Raw genomic sequence first — 23,742 nt, 5'->3', positions numbered from 1 at the left:
AAGTACATTGGGTGTGAGTCATTTCCTGGTTACTGTACTATCCTGGTGGACTGGAAAAAAAAAATTCCCAGATGAGGTCAGGCATGAGGTGGTGATGATGAACTCCCATCAAGTTCCTCCCACGTGCATATTATGGGATACAATTTGGCCTTTGGTGTTATCAGACTGACCTAAATTGCTTGTCCTATTTTAGCCCTCACTTCATTGATATCAATATTACTGTCATGCATTTACAGGCACTAAAAATACAGTAATACAATACATGAATTCACATGAAACCAGCTGTTTTAAAACACATGTAAACACCTTCATTAGATCGTGTTGGACTTGAAATGAACATACCTAGATTATGCGATTGGGAATGGAGGCTTTCCATACACGTGTGAAAATGGAAGGGACCGTTTTAATTTAGTGCTTACTGACAGGTGTAATGTCTCACCCTTTGCGTGTGGATGATGCTCTTGTACTCTCGAGCCACGCGACTGGCCCACTTCCTGGCCTCCTTGTCCAGGTTGTGCTCCGCTGCCATGCCGCTCTCTTTCAGCAGATGTGTCACCTACAAAGAAGAAAAAACAAGGAAAAAGGACAATTGTCAATAGCAGTTTATGACACATGCTTAAAAAATTTGAGTGAAAAATCTCCTATATAAGAAGAGTGCTCTTTTGTTTTTAAGAGCCTCCTGCAAAAACAGTCAAAGATCTTCTATATGACAGGAGCTGGCTGCTGTTTTACGATAGTCAAACATCTTCCGTTCTGCTGTTTTTAGGGACCTACTGCGAAAACACTTAAAAATATTTCCTATGTAACAAAAGCACTATGCTGTTTTTAAGGACCTACTGCAAAAATACTAGTTAAAGATCTCCTATGTAACAAGGGATCTTGCAAAGATCTCCTATGTAACAAGAGCACCTCTACTATTTTTAGGAATCTACTACAAAAACATTACTCAAAGATCTTCTATACCAGTGGTTCTCAAATGGTTTGTCTGCAGGACCCACAATCACCGCTCAATGACAAGCAGCGATGCAAACTGCTAAATTTTTTCCAACTCAAACTTCTCAAATATTTTAGATTTTCAGGGACTGTTTGCAAAGGTGAGATGCTGTCTTCTCTGTATGGCACGCTCTTCTGCAGCAGATATCTGCAGCTGTGTGTCGGATGGATGGTGCTTTAAGTCCCCACTCCATGTCCTTCGCTGGTCAAACACCCTGTATAATAACAGCGGCGCAATCTTTAAAAAATACCTTCTGCAAAAATTTGTCAAGATCCTCAAAAAAACAGGAGCACTTTGCCGTTTTTAGGAATCTACTGCAAAATTGATAGTCAAAGCTCTTCTATTAAACAAGAGCAGGCCACTATTTTAAAAAGGACCTACTGCAAAAACACTAGTCAAAGTCTGCAATATGACAGGAGTGATCTGCTATTTTTAGGAATCTACTGTCAAACATCCTCTATGATTGGAATGCTCTGCTGCTTTTAAGGATGCAACAGCAGCAATGTTTTAAAGGACCGTGTGCAAAAACGCATGTCAATGGCCTAAAAAAAGCATGTTGCTGTTTTTAGGAATCAATAGTCAACGTTCTTCTATTCAACAAGAGCATGCTACTATTGTAAAAGAACCTGCTGCAAAAATGCTAGTCAAAGATCTCCAGGAATTTGCTGCCAATTTATTGCCAAAAACGCAAAAGATCAAAGATCTTCTATACAACGATAGGAGTGCACTGCTGTTTTTAAGGGCGTACTGAAACAAACTACACTAGTTAAACATCTTCTATATGACTGGAAAACTCTGCTGAGTTTAAGGACCTGCTGCAAAAACGCAAGTCAAAGATCCTCAAAAAACAGGAGCATGCTGCTGTTTAAGAATCTGCTGCAAAAATGCGAGTCAAAAATCTCATACATAACACGAGAGCTCTGCTGTTTTTAGGGACCTACTGCAAAACACTAGTTACATCTGCAATAAAACAAGTGATTTTCTATTTTTAAGAATCTACTGCAAAAATGCTAGTCAAAGATCCTCTATACAACAGGAGCATTCTGCTATGATGAGGAATCTGCTGCAAAAATACATCCATGTATTGGGCTGTTTTTTTTTTGTTTTTTTTTTAATTTACTGAAATGTAAAAAACGCTTGTTGCTAAGAAGTTTCAAATTCAACTCGTTGGCCGTATCTGGGATCAAGGCTGGCTACATCTCCATGTGACTTGCTGACATTCTTTGCTTTGTGGCTGATGAAGGTCTTGTGCCAGGACAAGGAAACAGATGAGAGACAAGAAGAAGAACGTGTTAGCCGCGGAGGAACACATTCCTTCCAGAAACATGACGTCATGTGATGAAAATAGCGGCTCCTAATTGAGCAATGAAGGCATGCAAAGCAGCTGTCTTTGCTGTGATTGAGCCAAAATGTTTAAGTTCTTGCGGGAGAACACAAACCTGCATTAAGATGTTTCCACATGACAGCATCAGTGTGTGTTTGGAGGGGCGGGGAAGGTCAGTGCACTGCGATGAGGCCCACTCACAATGGCTCCTTTTCACACATGGCTTGTTCACTGGGGCCGGCCTACCTCCTGCCCCTCCCTCACGCTTTGCTTTTGGGCTCCGTCCCCTTTACCGGATCCCTCCGTCTGGCCAAAGCGGCGTGAGGAGAGGAGAGGGTAGGGGAAGGGAGGGCGGGGTTTTTGTGTGCCCACCGTTACTGTTTTCTTTAGGAACAGGCTGCCGCTTGTTTGACGTCCAAGGAAAACAACGCCACCGTTTGCAGTTTGAACAAATTGTCCAGTGTGGACGAGCGCCGCGGAGGCCTGGTGAAGACGTGTGTGTTTGTGTGTGTGTGTGAGGCATAAATACAGGGAGGGGATAAAAAATAGTGATCAGCGGTTGTGTAAGAGGACAGCTCCATGAGACCTACTTAATATAACGACGTGCGATGCAAAGGTCATGCGGCTTTTTATAACTATTGTAGTACACAACACCTCTGGCTGGGACAGACTTTGATAAAAACCACAAGCGGGACCGAGTGATGTAATATGGTCATGATGCAACACAAGTCCCATTTGAAGGCCCATTGACAGAAATACAGCTGAGCACTTGAAATAAATTCTGGCTTTGATGTGACACATGGAGTTATGCTGACTTCTTTTTACACTTGAGTGATCATTAAATGTCCAATATTAAACTAGTTTCTCATCCCAGAGGTCCCACAATAATGTATTGGAAGTGTTTTGTCCAAAATGTACCCTTGATCCTGGAATTTTAAAAGTGCTTTTAGTAAGCCCGACTGGGAAAACACCGTTTAGTGTGTGTGCGAGTACCTTTAATGCTAATGAGCTTTTGTGTACTTTATCCATTTTTAATATATACACTGTAACTCTGCAATTGTCCAACATAATAGATGCCTTTTATCACATACAACAACGTAACATTCAGGAGGACACAAACGTTAGCGACACTAGCATAGCTATGTGATGCTAGGTTAGCCTATTCACTGAAAAAAACCAAAATGATCAAACGTACAGCTCCCACGTCTGTATCTGCCTTATGGATAGTTCGCAGAGCTTTATTTTAAGATATGCAGTGAAGCCTGCTTTACGGCATTGTATACATTATCATTAAATAAGCCTCTAAAGTTGCACAAAATGATTAGTTTGAACCATCGCCACAAAAGACCCGAAATATCACAAGTGTACACAACTTTGCTAGCTTGTAAGTAAACACACTTGGAATCTCCAACGCCAAATACGTCTGAGGTCATACAATTTTTAATCCTAACAAATATTTTGTGAAATATATGCCTCTAGAGTCTATCATAACTTCAAAAACGCATTTGAAGTAGCAAGTAGCAACCCACAGTAGCAAGCTATGCGAGCTACAGTGCTATGCTCAGATTGTAACAGCAACATCATGCTAGGTTAGCCTATTCACTGAAGAAAAACAACATGATCAAAGTCCTACGTCTGTAGCTGGATAGCTGGCAGAGTTCCAGGCTTTGTTCTAAGAAGTGTGGCGAAGCCTGTTTTTTTACAAAGTGGTGGGCAGATACACTGGGTGGGCTCCTCTAGCTAGGGGCAGGTCAGAGGCGGTATCCTTCATGAATACCTGTAACTTCAAAAGCGACAAGGTGAATAGCATCTGTCAGTGCCATGGCAACCCCGCATTGTCTACTTTAGCGGCCTGTAATAAGGGTGGACCAGCCAGGACACCCTATTCACTGCTGACCATATCTGTGTCATTTAACTTATTTACCAGCCACAATTGCTCCTTACTGAGGCTTTAAACCTGGCTTAGCCTTGCTGCTGGACAATGCCCTTTTTTCCCCCCTTCCACCCCGGCGTTGGCAAGATGTTATTTTTGTTCATGTTCGTCTGAACACAAACCCACGTCACTCACATTAAAGCCGCTGCATGTCGTTGACCTGCTCGCCTACAACGAGAGCAAACACTGCAGTTGTTTGCGAAGTGATCAAAGTCCATGGTTGACATGAGATCATTAGATATAATGGCTATGAGGCTGCTTGTTAAATGTTTCGGTTCCGCTACGGACAGATTTACAGACATAAAACACACATAAAAAAGGTAGGGGTGTAATGCTCTGTGTTTGTGTAAACAGCTTGAATGATTTTTTTAAAAGAAAACATACAGTAAAAACATTGTGATTTTCATGTTTTACCGTATCCGTGTCAATGGGCTGGTACGAGAAGTCTGCCACTTTCTGGAATATTGGGTTCTTCTGCACAAACAGCTGCTGATGGAACTCCTGCAACACCTATTTCGAAGATGCAAATTCTTTGTGACGCTGTGGTCGACTTTATTAATTGAGAGCCAAGAAGGCTTACCCCGTTGGAGCTGTTGGAGAGCCGGCTGAACACGTTGTGCGCGGCCTGGTAGGTCTCCAGCTCAGTTTGACACAGCGACACCAGGTAATCTTTCACCTGCTCGTAAATCCTGCCATCCAACACCTGCAGGTGCAGAAACCCCATGCAATTTAAAGCTGTGAATTCATCTCCATGGAGACATGTGGCACCACAGTGCACCTTGAGGCAGTCGCTGAGGTCTGTGTCGTAGTAGCGTTGCTGGTGAGCGTTGGCGGCTGCTAGCGTGAGAAGGTAGTCGTTCCTGGCGTGGGTGGCTTTGGAGTTGCACTCGCTCCTCTTGGCTTTCAGCTGGAATGTAGGAATTTTGTCAGGAAAATTGAGCAGCGCTTGTCTTTTTTGGCTTTTTGGGGTGCAAATAGCTCATGCATACCTTGACAGTTGCCCTCTGCAGACTAGATTTGGACTGGAAGAGGCTCAGCTTGGACCTGTGTGCAAGAGACAACAAAAAGTGCGGCATGTTAGCAATTAGCAACATGTATTCTAGTCTCTGCACTATGGAGTACATCTTTAACAGGTTGAGACCGTCAACAAACAGACTGTAATTTATGAGCAGCAGTCAGCTGTGGTGGCCAGAGAGCCATTACACTTTAATATTTGGTTTTCCATGTGTGGTGTCGTCACGCTCCACTCTTGTTTGGCGTCACCGCTGGCTCGCTAGTAAATAAGCAAACGACCAACAGAAGGTGGCGTGTAGATTTTCCAATTGAACCAAAGACATATTAGTTGCGTATGCTCACTTGGCTTCCAGCTCGGCCTTCTCCCGCACGGCCTGCGCCATTGTCTCCGCCTCCTGGTACTTCTTCCTGCTCTTGGCCAGGTCTTTGACGGACTCCTGCAGCTCAGCTTGGATGGTCGTCAGCTGCTCGATACACTGGCGACACACGGAAACAAGATGGTATTTAAATTACATGACTTGTAGTGCATAATATTCTGATAACACTCAGGATAGTGACACAATTGCCAACTGCAAACTATATATAATTCTTTGGAGGTTTTTTAATTTGGTCATTAGATCCCACCTCGCTTACAGCAGCCAGCATGCAATCCTTTATCATCTATGCGTCGGTGAATGGTCCAGCTTCGCTCGTAGTTGTCTTTCAAAGCTTTTAAGTGAGTTTTTAGTGAGTGTGTGTGTGTGTGTGTGTGTGTGTGTGTGTGTGTGTATCCAAACTGAGCAGATAGACTGTAGTTTTGAGCTTCGTGTGAAAGTGCCTCAGCAGGGTAAATTCCTTGGAAACAGAGTTTACTTTGTTACAAAATAAACACATGGATTCCCCACTGACTTTCTGGTCAATGCATATTTTGCAGTCCAGTCACATTTAAAAGTCCAATTTTCAGTGTCTTTTATTTTTTTATTTTTAACAGCATCATATTTGTTTAAAATGCGAGCAGTCTTCTTCTACTGCTACTACATTACGACGCGTAAGCCTCGCTGTTGCCCCCTGTACAGTAGAGAAAGTACTGCATGAACGAGCACTTCTCTAGTCTGAATGCTAAAAAAAAACAGCAGCAAAAATGGGGAAAAAAACAGCAGTAATTTTATGAGAATACAGACAAAATAATCAGCCAGTCATAATACTAAGTGAATAAATAGCATAAAGTTAAAACATTAAAGACTAACGTGTTTTTATTTTATAATACTTAAATATATTACATATTTTTTATAATTAATATAAAAATATATTTGAATCTTTTTTTCTAAGTTGAAAAGAAAAATTAGGATGGGGAAATCTTATATTACAATAATATAGTCAAAATGAATGAGTGGGGGGAAAAAAGGAGGAAAAAATTTGCAAAAAAGTATAATGTAAGGCGAAAAGTTAAATATTAATTATACGCTTTGTCACGATAACACAAAGCTGAGATGCCGGCTGTTTTTTTCTTTAAATATAAAAAAACATCTCATATCTACATGGGTTGTAAAACGTAAACGCGGCCTCAAACACACACCTTTGATTTTTCAGTATGCAGCCCTCAGTGGAAAGATTCTGACACCCCTGCTTTACATTATTTGGGTGATATTTAACAAGCCTTCCTTACCAAATGAAAAGCTTTGGTGGGCCGAATGTGGCCCGCACGCCGCCGATTGAGGCCCTCTATTCTACATGACAGCAGTATTGTGCTGTTTTTAGGATCTACTGCAAAATGTTTGACCAAGATCATCAAAATGACAGGAGCACTCTGCTGCTTTTAAGAACCTACAAACAAAACTGCTAGTCAAAGATCGAAAAATCAAGTTGACTAGCCTTGCTATAAAGGGGTTAAACGCCTTAGTCGTAAATGATGTTTTAACAATGCCGCAGAGCCACACTTGTTTTAGTTGGACCCTGGAGGAAGAAGGGACGGACACGTGACCTAAACGGCATGAGTGAAGCTGTCCAAACATTTGGAAGCTTGTGTAACGAGTGACAGAAACCCGAGCTCAAGTTGCGAGACTGACCCTTGTTGCCGTGTTCCGTTTTACCTTGCGCAGCTGCTGCTCCTTCTGCAGCCTCGCTGTTTTGGCGGGGTCGGCAACCTGCACTTTGTAGTTGTCACAGGCGGTCATCCTGGACTGGGTGACCTGGACCGTACCCTCCAAGTAGGCCCTCCAGACGCAATACATGTTCCTGTACCAAACACACACACACACACACACACACACACACACACACACACACTTGTTTTACACAGCTGAAGCAACAGTGTGTAAGCACTTCTGCATACCCAGGAGGACGTTTGTGGCCCAAATGTAGCAACAAGGAAAAAGAGATGTGTAGAGTTTCACAAAGTGTAAGAGGATACCTCCGATCAGCATCGTGCACCTACAGAGGACACAACAATACTCCCCCTTTGCCTCACCTGTGATCCGCTTCTTCTTCCAACAGGCTGCCAGGCCATTCCCTCTTTAGGTACTGATTGGCCAACTTCTGCAGGGCCTGGAGGAGACAAAGTGAAGACTACATGTTCACTTTTGACACCGGCACACATTTCCTGGAACCCTCTTTTTAACCGTCTGTGACCTTCCTTGATAATATCTGGAAAGCAGTCAGCGCCATGCTTAAATGGTACATGCAATGCCACTTCATTCACTCTTTCACCTTTTCTCTGCTTTTGCTTGAGCGCAATTTTGGTGAGAAGGGGATGGGGGAGAAAACCTTAATTCACGGGATGCCAAATTGAGCCATGAAGATACTGTATGTTGAAATTCTGCATGTCCGCCAACGGTGAGGTTAACCGTACACGAACCGAAATAGCAGAAGAGAGTAAACATTTAAAAGGGAAGCGGTACAAAAACAAGGCCCGATTGATATATGAAATGGTACAGTATCTCACAAAGGTGAGTACAACCCTCACATTTTAGCAAGCATGTTTAAGACATTACATCTTCTCAAGGCACAATACTATACTGTACAAATGAAACGTGAATTTACTTTGGAGTAGTCAGTGTAGAGCTTGTATAAGAGTATACTGTGGATTTGTGATGAACACACAGCCATTATTGTCTAAATAGCTGCCAACACAAGTGAGTACCATGATAATTGCTTACAGTCAATATTTATGTTACTGTGTGTGTGTGTATATATATATATATATATATATATATATATATATATATATATATATATTTATATATTTATCTAAGGCTACGTTCGCCCAGCAGGATATGAAGTTCAATTTGGAGTTTTGTAAAAATACGATTTTTTATGTGGTCGTTCACATGTCCAAAAAAAAAAAGTGACTTGAAAATGTGCAAAGCATCCGGGAAGTGACGTGCATGCGCAAAAAAAGTATGACGTCACACATATTTCCGTGTGTTTGCGGAAGTAAAAACTGCTGCAGTGTGTGTGGTCCTTAATGCGTTTGTGGCAATTTCAAGGATTTTGTGCAACGGGAGTCAATATTTTTTTAACCAAATTATTCCACATAGGAGAATAAGAAGAAAGAGGGCAAGGATATTGACTATGGCAGTTCGTAAACAACTTGCCGCCACGTCTGTTCCGAGGAGCGTGTGGGTGGCAAGAGTGGCGTGACATTGCCATGAGTCGCTTCACTGACACTTTTTAAAAAATAATTTTCGGATGACAAGAGCTTTTGCCTACATGGATGAGTACCTTTATCCAAGTCTCACACGGTAAACCACACCTTTCAATGATGTACAGGTATATGTTGGACATATGCAAGCTGACTGCTCAGACTGCAGTAGATCGGATAGATCCATCCACCTTCTATGCCGCTTATCCTCATTAGGGTCACGGGTATGCTGGAGCCTGTCCCAGCTGACTTCGGGCGACAGGCGGGGTACACCCTGGACTGGTCGCCAGCCAATGGCAGGGCACATATAGACAAACAACCATTCACACTCACATTCATACCTATGTACAATTTAGAGTTGCCAATTAACCTACATAGGAACGAGGCCTGAGCTGCATTTGAAAAAATGTATAAAAAGTTATTGAATAATGAATAAAAACTATTTCTTCACAATACACTAAGTCCCCAACCAATGAACACAATTGGTTCCAGACGACCGTTCTTAAGTCGAATTGTTCTTAAGTCGGGGAAAAGGTAATACTACCAATGATATAGGTACTACATGTACGTGTATACATATACAGTATATGTGTATGTATGTAAATATGAGTTTGGATGTAGTAGTAATATTAAATGAGGATAATTAATGAAAAAAATAATAAAAATGATAATAATATGTAATTATAAATGTTATTTACCTTTGAAGAGGAGTGGTCGAGAATACGTCGTTGTGGTGGAGTTGGAGGAGGAGTTATCGAAAAAAAGGACAAATCATCTTTGTCGTTAGACTCTTCTAAAAGAGGTAGTGTTCTGTGAGTGGTGTAGAATTAAGCAGGCCTATTAACTCTTCATGAACTTTAATCACACGCTCTGTCCGGGTTGTATCATACAGCTACAATTTAGCTTTCCATTTAGCTTTATCTCCAGTGGCTTCCTGTTCCCATTAGCAGTGTCACAGTGCCCTCTACTGGTCAAGCATGTAGCAGTATAAATAATGGAGTTACAGTACTAAAAGGCAAAATACATGAAAAAAATAGACCAGTCGGCTTGTGTTCATATCTCCGAAAGTTCGCATGTCGGATGTTTGTAAGTTGGGGACCTAGTGTACTATGTTACGCTTTTGGTACCCCTTTCAGGAGAATGCTTCATATGTATTTTAGTTAATTAGCCATTTTTATGCTTGAAAATGCTTAGTTTAGGCAAAAAATACGTCAAATTTGCTTCAATATGAATACTTTTGAATAATAATGTGCCGTGTTCAAACACAAAACAGCATGATATATTAATTACAGTGGAACATTGGTGAGAATCCGCCCCGGTTAGCGTGTTTTTCGGTTAACGCCGAAAATTTGCGCCACAGTTTGTGTGCATTCTCCAGTTAGCGTACAATATGGCGCACGTTTTGTCAAGTTGTAAATACACTTTGTGAGTCCAATTGTGTTCTTAATGTATTTTTTTAATCACAAAACGTTCTCCCTTGTTAGCATTCTAATTAGTTAGCTAAACAAAATGGCAACGGGAACCGGAACTTTCGTCACCCATGTCATCAGCGGTTGACTTTCAAAAATGTTAAACACACAACATGTTTTTATAGTTTTACAGGCATAAAATGCCTATGAATGTTGAATGAAAGAAATAAATCAACTTTTAAGGCTACATTTGCCTTCACTGAAGACGGGACTGTTCCCAAAGATACGATGTGGCAGAGACATCAACCACCACCACCTTCCTGTTTTCAGTCACATCAAGAATCCGTCTTCAACGAGGTAAAAGTAACTTAAATGTTCATTTATCCCTTTCATTCATCACATATATACAGTATATTTATATGCGTTTTGAACTGTTTCCTGCATGTAAAACTAAAAAAATATGTTTGGTGCTAATATTTTTGGCTTTCTGGAACTGAATGATTGGAGTTACATTATTTCTTATGGGAAACACTGATTTGCTTTCCGTCCATTTTGGTTAAAGTCAGACCTTCTGGAACAAATGAATGACGCTAGCCTAGGTTCCACTGTAATATGCTTTTGAAAACTCCTGCGAGATGATAGATGGATAGGTCCTGAGTTGGTCAAGACGCCTCTGAACCCAGCAGTCCCGGTGCCAAGCCCGAAGAACCGCAACAAATCGACCCATTGTGAGAGTGACACGAGGGGAGAATGTGCGACTGAACTGGGATAAGCGGACACGTTTGAATAAGAGCGCCTGGAGGAGGAAGAGCCAAACAGAGGAGGTCATTTGAATGGCTCGGTGTGATGGGAATAGCAATCCCCCGGTGGCTGAAGCAGCTCGCAGGTGTACGAGGAACTAAAAGTGCCCGATTGACTGGAGCACAAGCAAATCTTTCAGCCTCACTTTCATTTCAGAGCTTTAAAAAAAAACACTCAACACTTTTAAGATGTAAATGATAACATTCATTTCCACACATTGTTCTTCTCTCCAGAGACGCTCGCTGCATCCCAATGCGGAGGCTGCACCAGGAAGAACGAATATGAGGGCGGACAACTTTTACAACAGCTCAAAAATGGGTCCTTTTGATTGACTTTGGACTATAAAAGAATAAAAATAAAGCAAAAAAACGCTGAACAGAAAGGCAGCCGACACTCAGAGATCTTCCCGCTGTTTATCAGAACATTAAAAGTGTTTCAAAGTATAAAAGCGATCTCAAAAAGTAAGAGAAAACACCCAATAGGAAGGCTGTGGATGTTCAGAAGTGTTGATGCACCAACTTTGTCCGCACTCCATTGCCTTTCCATCAAGTGCTGTGCACATAGTTTAGGCTGTATTGCAGTATTTACAACTTTTTCCCACATTTTCTGTTCCAATTTCTTTGATCTTTCTCAAGTATGCAGCCTTTTAATTAGTCGGGCATGCATTAAGTTGCCTCCTCTGCTGGTTGTGACCTAAAATTCTAACAAAGGCCAACCCTAGCAGTATCGAGGCAATCCTAATGTCCATCATCCGTGAAGCGGGTTTGTGAAAAAAATTTTTTTTACGTAATCCTGCAGACGTACGGGCAAACAAAGAACGCGACCTCTCCGGCAGAGGCACTTCCTTCTCCGCCTCATGATGCAGATGGGCAAACAAGACACTTTGGGTTGCTAGGCGGACCGCAGACGAGCCCCCCCCCTCTCTTCACATTGGCACTGGACATTTCTCACAGGGACGAAAACACGGCAACACTGCCAAGGCGGAGATGTGCGTTTTCCAACGTCCAAGCTGATGTCCCACGGGAAGCTTGCAGGAGGTCTCTTCAGTGTCTGTAGTGATAGTTTGTTCTGTTTACGACATGGAGGTTTCCTTACCTGGGCGTAGTCCCGCTCTACAGACGCCCTCTTTTGGCTAAATGTCCTGCAAAAAAAAAAGAGAATTATTAATTCATTTGGGATTTAAAAAAGCTAGAAAACTGTCCATCCATGTATTATTTTGTCTATTAGTCATTGGCCCCACAACAACTTCGTCTTTACCCCCGCCAAGTAGCCTACATTTCCATTAGAACGTTTGTTTGCTAGTTACACACAACAAAATTTCTACAAAACTAGAAAAATTGGGGAATTCCTTACATTTGGATGCAACTTGGGATCAAAGGTGCCAATACATGGTGGTAAGGTGCAGGGGGACTCATCTATAAAAGTGTGCGTGGAATTCTGAATTTTAAAAAAAGTGGCGTACGCACACATTCATGCAATTTGTGGTTTATAAATTCCACCTTGAGTCCAGGTGTGTGTGTGCAGCTCTGCCTCAAGAATTGGCCGTCAATATTTAAAGACCTTTGATTGCATTGTTACCATGGCCACTTTCATTCGGAATCACGGCTTGTAGGAAGACAGCGAGGACTAAGAAGCAAAATTTCACAGAAATGGAAATACTGAAAGAAAGTATCATATTTGGAGGACCCAGCAGAGGCTTAGCAAATAAAAGAAAGCTTGAGTGGCAGAACGTCTGCTGTCATCGGTGTGAATGGAGCAGGGCAAACGATAGCAAAAGGAACACTTTTTCATTATTAGTGTGCATGTTTTTAATATTGTTATCTAATTGATGCCACATTTTAGATGACTACAAGCTTAGCCAAATCGGTTTCATTTAAAAGGTGGATGCGAAGAGTCAAAACGGGGATGAAGTTACGTCAAAAAGAAATTGCTGGAATTCCAGACGGATATTTTAAAAATATTTAGTCTTATAATGACATTAATCAAAATATTAGGTATATTAGAATGACTCTTATGAGGAACTAATTTTGTGTTTTAGTTTTAAGCACAATAAAACAAAACCCTATCATAGAGTAACTTTCCGCACACAGCCCTGGCACTATCCACGCAAATAAAGGCCATGGTAAGACAAATGCATATTGCTATTGATGACATACTTGACATATTCAATGAAGAACTGTCTTATTTTTTGATAAACTGTCCAAATAAAAGCGAGCAACGGAGCACTGAGGACATACGTACACCTACAGAATGATTTATTTGACAACTTGATGTTTGTCACGATCAATAATAATCAAATACGTTATAATATTCACATGATCCATCCATCCATTTTCTATACTCATTAGGTTCGCAAGGATATGATAGAGCCTATCCCAGCTGACTTTGGGCGACAGGCGGGGTACACCCTGGACTAGTCACCAGCAGGGCACATATACTACCAACCATTCACACTCACATGCTTACCGATGGACAATTTAGAGTCGCCAATTAGCCTAACATGCATGTTTTTGGAATGTGGGAGGAAACCGGAGTACCCGGAGAAAACCCACGCACGGGGAGAACATGAAAACTCCACACAGAAAATGCCCAACGAAGATTCAAACCCAGGTCTTCCCGATCTGGACTGTGCCTGTGTGGCCAACATGCTATGTACAGTATCTTTAAGTGTGGATGCTACACTGGTGCGTATTGGTGTGATACTGCACTTCTTTTTCAAATTTTGCCCATCATCCACCATCCTTATGTGAAACATGAACACGTCTTTCCCTTTTCTGTGCATTCTAAAAGAGAGAAAAAAAACATCCAACATGAGGGAGCTAACAATGCACATAATGGACCCACGTATTTCAACTATAAAGTCCTCCAAAAACTCCAACAATGTTGCATTTACATAAGGTGATGTACATATTAACCCAACTATAGTGACATTGTTATTGAAGGAGCCAACAAGAATGATTTTCTGGTGTTACATAGTGCCTCGCTCACAGCAACTCACAACGCCTCACGCCACGCCAACATACTGTAAGCTAATGGTGTTGCATCGCCTGTGAGTTTGAATTGAATTTACCAGCTCAACGGGGAGCACAAGCCTTGTGCTGAAAGATACAGCCATCCCATCAGTCGGCATCCCAGTGAGAGCAGACATTGTAAGTGACTGTTTCATTAGGGTTTTATTTTGTCAATTAAACTTTTAGTCGCTAACGCTACGAGAACGACTTAGTGTTTCACGATAGATGGATCAGCCTCGCACCCAACAACGTTATTCTCTGCCCTGGGGGGAGTAAAAGTAAAAAGTAGTACAGTCGTCCCTCGCTCAATCGCGGTTCGAACATCGCTCCGTACCTCTATCGCGGTTTTTCAAAAATGTATTAATTAATAAATGATTGCCGTTTCGTGGTTGACTACAGCCCATCAGTCAAAAAAATGCATATTTAAGCAAATGTTATGTAATTATGCATTTTAAAGCATAAACATTTTCTAACTGAACTAAAATACAAATACAGTTTAAGGGGCTATGAACACAGAAATATTTTCATGTAAAAAAGGCCAAGTATTTTATTGTTTCAGCCTCTCCATCACATGGAGAAAAACGGCTTCCACTGTGGGAAAATCTGAAGAGTAATAAGTATGTCCCACACGTGCAGTAATGAGCTTGCTCTTTTTATCTTTTTTTTATAGTTTTAAAACACACAAAAAAGAGAAAGACATACTGTATGTGTTCATGTCTCACATACGGATTGTGGATGATGAGCAAAATTCCAAAAAAAGTGCAGTTTTCCTTTAAATTGCTTATTTTCTATATCATAATATCTACTATATTGGGTAATAGAAGTGCAAAGGTGACTATAGGGGTGTTATTTTTGTCTAGAGGGCTCTAATAATGGTAAAAAAAAATATATATTCAGAAAGTCAAACAGGTTTTCTATGTTGCAAGTACAAAAATATTCATTTTGTTAATACCGAATCCTACTTTGAGGAAAATCCCATATCACGGTCGGGTGGGAACCAATTAATCTAAATAAACAAGGGATAACTGTAGTCAGCGGTGGCTGTCACAAAGCCTGCCATAATTAGTGATAGCAAAAGTTCTTTCTATGTTGCTGTTGACGGAAGTAGCGTTCATTGCCATGAGCTCTGTGAAATCAATGCAATCAAAGCTCCTGTAGTGCTTAAAATGACCAAAATATGGCAAAATACCTTAAGTATTACGTGTTACGATCCTTCAAGCAGGAGGTGTCAGAAAAGTTACCACAGGGACAACTGGCTTGTGACGGCCAAGTGTTCATAGCGACGTCACTTTTAGATTTTTTGATGTCAGCTCCCCCATCATTGTGAAAGAGAATTCACCAAGCGTTGGATTATTAACCAACTAACATTGAACGTGAGCTGGGATTAGACTGTCTGTTGTTGCAATAGTAATCTTGCTAGCATGTACTGTATATAAAACAATAAAATGTTGTTGGGGGGTTTTGGAGGTGTTTTAATGGAGGGCTGGTCGGTGGACTAGGTGAATCCCTTTACCTGCATTGTTAGCTGCTTCGTGCTAGCAGTTTTTCTCTATTTAGAACACACAGAAAGGAGAAAGACGTGTGTTCATGCCTCACATAAGGTGGATGATGGGCAAAATGCCAAAACAAAGTGTAGTTTTCCTTTTTAAGACTGCCACGACTATCTATTTGATGTCACCATATGTTGACAAGCACATACAATATAGATTATTACATTTCATTGACAAATGCAGGGTTTCCGCTGAATGTAATTGATCGTAGCAAAATAAAAGCCGCCACACCTTACGAATGAAATAAATTTTAAAAAAGTCTGCATTCCCTTATTGACGCACTGTCCCTTATTACCGTAAGAATAAAAATAGTGTGTAAAATGTGGAGTCAATTGATGACAGCTTGTCACAGGCTAAGCCCATCAATGACAGCGTATGTGATCGCTCTCCTTTCACTCATTGTCTTTCCACGTTTCTAGAATCTTTATTTACACACTTTGCCAGACTCTCACGGATTCTCTGGCGGCAGCTAGCTAGTTACAGTTATCCGCCTAGCCTCTGGTTCACGGACTCTAAATGTAACAACTACCCTTGTTTAACCACCGTGACATTTTGTGTTTAAAAAAAAAAACAAAAAAAACAAGCAGTGCGGTTTGTTTGGACCTCGTTTTTGTCCCACAGGGAAGCTGCAAAGGCTATCACATTTATGCTGTACGTGCTAACTTCCTTTTTTTAAAGTGTCACTTAACCTTGCTCTCTTATTATAAAAATGATGACTTTTCTTCAAAACACTAGTTGTGTAGCTAAACTGTTCAACATAAACACAGTGTATCCAGCTTTACGATGATGTGACACTATCACAGGGTTCTCCAACAGGTAGCATTGTGCTAGCAGTAGCTCACAAAAAAATATTTGCTTCAACTCTTTGTATTTTTATAACTGTTCAATTCAGACATGATGGGCCGCATTTAATAGCAAATGAGCACAAAATAGCATAAAGACAACGGGCACACTTTTTGAGTGGAGATGTGCTTTGTAAATAAAGTACAATTGAAATGTCGGCAGTCACATAAAACACAAATACTACTTTCTTTTTGTCAAAGTAGCTTTAACAGTGCTGCAAGTTGGACACACCTACACTATCATAAACCTGCACACTCACTTTATACTGTTTTATATTAAGCAGGACAGATTTCTATAAGGGAAAAAAAATGTTATTTTATTTTGTTAATTGAGCTATTTTGAAATAAAAATATATATTGAACAATTCATGTCCAATGTATTCGTACTACTCTAAAAGAGTAGTGCCCTGAGCCAGGCTGCAAACTTTGCCATTAAATAAACAGTTTTGCAAAGTTTTCTGTTCATGTTCTGCTGGTTGTTGAAAACAGCTAAATAAATACGGCAATAAAGATGCCAAAATTATTTGTCGCCATAAATAATAAATTGCTGACACAGCAGCGGCACGACACAGTGGAAGTCCGCCTCCCATGCAGCCCTCTGGTCCATGTCTTTGGTATGTGTAGTATATTAACATTTTGAGCTCACTGAGCTGACTGTTTCAATGCAGTATTGTCATTGTGATCACTATCATAGTTCATCATTTCATGACTACTATTATGTGTGACTGTTTTAATGCAGTATTGTCATTGTGATCACTATCATAGTTCATCATTTCATGACTGCTATTATGTGTGATTGTCATTGACAGCGTTGTCATTGTGGTTGTTGATATTGTTTTGTCCTTTGTCCTTATGTCCTTGTTCGTCTTTATAGTTGTCACAGACATTTATTTGCTGATGTTGTTCTGTATGTTTCTGTTGTTCTGTTCTTGTTGTTACAATTGTTGTTGTTGCTGCTGTTGTCCTTGTCTCTTGTCTCTTTTTTTTTTGTCCCCCTCTCATCCCCGGACCTCCCCCTGTTTTCTTTTCTCTTCTTCTCTGTCCCCTCCTGCTCCGGTCCGGTCGCTCCAAATTTGCTTAATAACAAGCATCAAAGTCAAATAAATTTTGTATAACAGAGGAAGTGTATATCACACTTCTCCCTGGCAGAGTAAATCTGTTGAGCACTTGACGGCATTTAGATCTACAATTCTATCTGCTTTAAAGGCTGGACAGGACAGGGGTTAAAAAAAAAAAAAGAATCCTCGTGGTTATCAATGAAGCTGCTGATCCCAGTGAGGCTCTGACGGAGATCTTTTATTATTCCCGCCATTTCCCCCTTCCTCCTGTGCTCATTTCACACAAAATTGCCACCCTTGATGGCCAAATTTGACAAATCACAAGGGCTAAATGAGTTTCCCTTGCAACTGTTTGCTTAATTTCTTAGCTGCAAACACAAATTGTCAAATGTCTCGAGGAATGTTACAAAAGATTACCTTCAAACGGAGTGGATTTACAAGGCAAAAGAACAAAGCTGCCTCCATCCCTTGCTTTAATTTATAGGTACACTTGAGGGGAGAGGTCAGTGCCCCGGGAAAAGTCTGCTGCAGCAAAAATCATCATTAAGCTAGTAAACATGTCGAGACTTGAGTGTACCGCTCCACCTCGCGCTCCAAACAATCTGGCCTTACTTCCTGGGAGCTTCCACCCCTCCGTCTCTCTTCCTTTCTGCTCTTCCTGTCATTTTCCCAAGCACAAGCCTTGCTGACAACCTGGCACAATTTCCAGTTTGATGAATCACTGCTCAAGCTAAATGACGGAGCCACTAAGCTCCGACGCTCTCTGGCCTCGTATTGTCTCTGGCGAGCGTAGCGTGACCGGGAGCCTCCCACAGCCAGCAATTTGACGCCCGATCGGAACATCTGGCGCTCTTGGTACCTTAACTTCCAGCTGTTTGGAAGATTCGGCTCTTTGCCGCCAACCACAGACAGGAAGTGGGGAACTGTTGGGCTGTCAAGTCAACGGCGGCTGGAAACATGACCACAGCCTTTGACTTGTCAACCTTTGGAATGCATACATGTTGGAGAACAATACTGTTTGTTGCTGTAACACTTTGTATGTGCTGTACATGTATTATTTAACACAAACCTTTACATAGCAAAATCTGGAAAAACACCAAAAATAAAACACTAGCCAAACATGACAGGAGAGATTTTTACTTATCTCAAGCAAAAACACTAGTCGAATATCATCTGACGAATATGCTTTGCTGTTTTGAGGACTCTGTGAGATCCTATATATGACAGAAGCACTGTACAGTAATGCCTTGTTTATCACGGTTGATTGGTTACAGAACCGACCGCGATATGTACATTTACACCAAGTAGGATTCAATATTAGGATATATTTTCATAGTTAGAGCATAGAAAACCTATTCATGACTTTCTAAATACGCTTTTTACCATTATTAGAGCCCTGTAAACATGAAATAAAATCCCTATAGTCATCTTTACACTCATATTAATATAGAAGATATGATCAGAGAAAATACACCATTTAAGACTTAAGACGTGTGTGCTCGTGTGTGTTTCAATAAATGAAACTGTGTGTTCACAGTTTTAGCTGGAGTACGGCCACAACAATGATGACTATTATTGTTATGTTATTATTGTGCCTGTTGTGAGATAAATAATTATAAAATAATAAAAGCATGTCGTTGGCGATCAGGTCTGGTGCGTGTTACTAGTGACACCTAGTGGCCAGTGTAGACTACAGCTTATCAACGTCTTGTATTGCCTTAAACTGTATGTATTTGTATTTTAGCTCATTTGGACCATTTTTTGCTTGAAAAAGCAAATTTTTAATAATAGAATACATAACATTTGTTTAAATATGCATTTGTTGGACTAATAATAGGCTGTAATCAACCACAAAACACCTATCATTAATTAATTTTTGAAAAAACGCGATAGAGTGAAGGAGTGACGTTCAAACAGTAATGGACGACTGTAACGTTTTAAGTACCTCTGCAAAAACACTAATCAAATGTCTTCTGTGACAAAAGTACACTGCTGTTTTGAGGAATCTACTGCAAAATCGCTTAGGGGTGTCCCAAACCGATATTAATATAGGTCTGACATCAGCAAAAATAAATAAATATAAATATACCGGCCTGCATCCCAAATCTCCCATATGAGCAGTCTGATAGCAACGGAGAAGGAGCAACGCTCAAGTCCTAAAAAGACGTCGGAGCAGAGTGCAAAACCCGTCATGCACAAGTCCCCTGCGGTGGCACAGAACCAGGGAAATTCAACACAACCAACCCCATCAGGTCCGAAGCAGGACCACAAAAAACAGCATGAAGCTCCTCGCAAAACCACGCAGGTGAAAAAAAAACATTGCCCCCCCACGCAAACAACCAACACTGTCCAAAATATCCACAAAGCTTGAGACAGTGAGTTTTTCCTCATACCTATACCTGTATATGCTGCTGATTATTACAGGTGCTTACAAACATCAGTGCTCCTGTTATACAGTATAGAGGATCTATGACTAGCATTTTTGGCAGTAGTACCTAAAAAAATTAATTTGTAAATAACTACATTTAAGCTTGTCACAATAGCAAATTTCGCTGGATGATAATTGTCCTACAAATTATTGTTGATAATGGATATTATTGACAAGATTTTTTAGACCATTTTTTCATTAATAATAATAATAACAATAATAATAATGGCATAATAATGTGTGTACATCAGGGGTCACCAACGTGGTGTCCGCGGGCACCAGGTAGCCCCCCACGACCACATGAGGTGCCCGCAAGCCTGCTTTTCATTCAGGTTTTCAGTTAATAATAAAAGAACAGTAGAAAGAAATGCATTCTGAAATACAAAATGTGAGTTGTGGACACCAGCATTTTGTTAACGATCTGGTAAAACAAGCATATTCGCTTTGTTTGGGTTTAAAATAAGCTCTGAAAAGAAATGTTACAAAAATGAGTAGCCCTTGGCTATTTTCATTTTGTAAAAGTAGCTCTCACAAGGAAAAACGTTGGTAACCCCTGCTGTACATCATACCAGTAGCAATAAACTTTAATTTCTCAAGAGTATTACACTTTGTAATTGGAATGTCAAGAGCTTTTGAATAAAATTGCAGATGCAATTGTAATATCTTTATTAATTTATCCGATTTTTATGACACTCTAATTTTGGTACCACTATGAGACAGGATGTGCGGCGCTCTTATTTTGAAGGCCGGAAGTGTGTTGAAAATGTGTTTGGACTACGGCTAAGTGAGATAGCTATCGAGTGGGTCTTGAAGCCATGGCTGTTGTCCCTATTTCACACACAACTAGCATGAAGTCAGCGGCCAACCTATAATGTTGGGTTACATTAACAAGCACTAAAGCACAACTCATACAGCCTGAGTGGCTCACACACACACACACACACACACACACAGCTGCATTAGCATGCTCCGCTAAACCAAGCTAACCTAGCTAGGTAATACTGGCTATTGCTGTACATGAGCTCATGCTCACGTTCGGTGGCGAGCAAGAGTATCAAAAGTTTTTTTGCAGACTAAGCCGATGTTTCTGGTTGCCACCTCGACTTGTTTAGTTCAGCAGAGGGGTGGTTGGTGTTGGTAAGGACATGCCGGTGTGAATGAGCGGTCCGCTGGGCAAATATTTCCACACACTCTTCCTGTGCGAGCTCCCCGCACCATGAGAGAGCAGTCCAGGCATAGTGATGGGGAACTACCGCTTTTGCTACGGACCCGAATAGTGAAAAATTAAAAAGTGAAATTAACAGCGATGGAGACGAATATCCAACGTCCAACATGAAACTAACTTCACCAATGTGCAGCATGAACCCTATTGTCATGCAGCCTTTGCGGTAAAAAGAAGGGAAAACAAACACGCATGCACATGTCAATTTATCGAGGCCAGCAAAATGACAGAGTTTGTTTTTTTTTTCATTATTGTTTGATTAATCGAGTTATTATCGTGACAAGCCTAAATACATTGAATTTTATGTAAATGTTTATCAATATGGGCCATTATTTTACTTAAAAAATAAGACACAGTTACAAATCCCCCAGTTTTTGCATGTTTACATTGTATGTTGTGAGCGGCGACACGTCTCACTTTGTTCGTCGATCTTTGAACGCACCATTGTGTGTGTGTGACCTTTCTCCCACGCTGCACAGATAGACTTCTATACTGTATTTTGCCCGTTTTTCTTTGACCGCATACTTGGTCCCAAACGCTGTGTTGGAATGCTTGACGGTCAGGTTTGATGACGTTATTGAGTGCTAATGTGCAAATTAGTTAATTCATGCTATTGCTAGCACACTGTCCGTTACTATACACACCAAACAGTGACGTTATAATCTTGTCTCCAGGCTCGTACTGGTGAATGGTGTGTCTGTATTGTTTCTGTCTAAGTTTTACACAAAACATAAGATAAAATATATTGCTATAATGTACGAGCTGCCCCCTGCCCCCAGTCTGCTGGAGATTTGTGGGAACACAAGCCTGTCAATGGGTCTGTATGACAATGCTCTGCTACTTTTTGGAATCTACTGCAAAAGATTTTTAGTCACTCCAAAGTTGTGAACTGTCATTCCCGGGCCAGGATTGGCCCGTGGGCCTCCACTTGAACAACCCTGCTGTTTACTATGTTGACAGTTTGACACATTGGCCACTCACCTCAGGTCCTCTAGGAGGTCACACTCTGTCTGGTGTTTGATGTGCAATTGGCTCATCTGATCATTGTGAGTGTGCTTGAGCTCCTGGGTGACCCGGACCTGACGGAAGAAGAACACAATACTGAGTGCTGTTTTGGAACACTTTCTTAGGGCTAATTAAAAACACAAGCACAAGAGAAAACTCTGGAGAGGTGAGTGTTTGATCAGTCTCATATTGCGACAGTATGTGTTTCCTTGATTATATTACATTTTATTCCACTATGTATCAATAAATGCAGATATAAGCAATTGAACTGTTTCATAATCAGCAATATAAGAATCAAATGCACCTGGCGACATTTTCCATTAAATAAAAAGGTATGCTGTAATTCACTGTCATTCTCATTTTGTTGTAATTAAATTACACCCATATTTGGGGGTGCTACATTTCATATATGTGAGTTATTGTGACTTTTAAACGCTTTATAAGCAACGGTTGTTTCTTCCCTTCGTCTCTTGCAGAAAGGGTAAGAAAACGCACCACACTTCCGTTAGAAATCGGTGCATTTAAGGTTGCACAAATCCAAAGATACGTTAATCGAGAGCAGAACGTCTTCATGTGATACGCGTGTCATCCAGTTTGGCTCCATCTTAAAATCGGTGTTGATTGAAAATACAAATTCAACCGTTTTAAGTGAAATTATGACTTTTTTTTAAAAACAAGACTACCGCTTCAGTCTGCTGCAGTCGCTAGTAAAGAGTGGAGGTAAATGATATTTACTTGAACTCAAAGAGTGAATTTAGCTGCTTTAGAGTGCGCCTAAGTAACCAATGACTTAATTTACCTGTGAAAAATGTGACGAATACAAGTATAGAACAATTGTTTTCTATCAAAATGAAAATGTTTAGTTCGAGAACAAACAAGTTAACGGGTCCATTTTCCCCCCACACATTTGTGGCACATGGTGAATTTTTTGTACACAAGTTTTATTTCTTTCGCAGCTTCTTTTGTCATAAAACTAAGCGACAAAATGACAACACGCTGATAATGTTAAATAAGAACGGATGCTAGCCGTCGTCTGGCAACCATTAATTCGTCGAAGTAACGCTAGCTTAGGAGGCTATACGAGGAGAAAAATCTCACCTTTCTCGGTGGGGGTTGCATCCTTCTTTTTGGACATAAAAACTACGCGAAAAGTTCGAAAAGTTGTTTTTTTCTGGAAAAGTCCTTCGATGTAATGTCGACAAAAGAAAAGTCCAGCCACAGAACCGTCCGGTAAATAGTGAGTGCAGCCCCCGTTGATGAAAACACAACTGTGGCCCCAGGGAGCAGAAAACACACCGCGTCAAGCAACCATGTTAATTCATGAAACTACTTCCGTGCAACCTTCAAATTTAAGCCTGAGTCCGTGTCGTGTTCCAAAATAAAATACCTAAAAATAGTTTGTGTATACATTTTACATAACTCCTGCCATCTAGTGGTCATACCATGCACTGTGATTCATTTTGTACTGTGTGTCTTTTTTCATATAAACTACATTAAGTTTAGCATTAGAGGATATTTTGAGCATGCAAACT

General features: G+C 40.7%; 1 protein-coding gene across 3 annotated transcripts in view; it reads right to left on the bottom strand.

Moving 5' to 3' along the window:
• Positions 1-23,742, bottom strand: part of LOC129169523 (F-BAR and double SH3 domains protein 2-like) — a 38,445-nt gene that overhangs the window by 10,635 nt on the left and 4,068 nt on the right. For 2 of the 3 annotated variants that reach the window (XM_054756029.1, XM_054756028.1), the window contains exons 2-11: positions 22,187-22,284; positions 12,190-12,235; positions 7,712-7,788; positions 7,335-7,479; positions 5,608-5,741; positions 5,241-5,295; positions 5,030-5,158; positions 4,832-4,954; positions 4,666-4,761; positions 440-556 (exon numbers count right to left, since the gene is read on the bottom strand). In XM_054756029.1, the coding sequence (XP_054612004.1) occupies positions 440-556; positions 4,666-4,761; positions 4,832-4,954; positions 5,030-5,158; positions 5,241-5,295; positions 5,608-5,741; positions 7,335-7,479; positions 7,712-7,788; positions 12,190-12,235; positions 22,187-22,242 (978 nt within the window). In that variant the 5' untranslated portion in view covers positions 22,243-22,284. Of the gene's footprint in view, positions 1-439; positions 557-4,665; positions 4,762-4,831; positions 4,955-5,029; positions 5,159-5,240; positions 5,296-5,607; positions 5,742-7,334; positions 7,480-7,711; positions 7,789-12,189; positions 12,236-22,186; positions 22,285-23,308; positions 23,531-23,742 lie in introns of those variants that run through there. The other variant, XM_054756027.1, reaches the window with a different exon arrangement.

The sequence above is a fragment of the Dunckerocampus dactyliophorus genome, chromosome 16 (genome assembly GCF_027744805.1).
Source record: "Dunckerocampus dactyliophorus isolate RoL2022-P2 chromosome 16, RoL_Ddac_1.1, whole genome shotgun sequence".
Classification (NCBI taxonomy): Eukaryota; Metazoa; Chordata; class Actinopteri; order Syngnathiformes; family Syngnathidae; genus Dunckerocampus; species Dunckerocampus dactyliophorus.
This window is presented reverse-complemented; position numbering and strand designations above follow the sequence as displayed.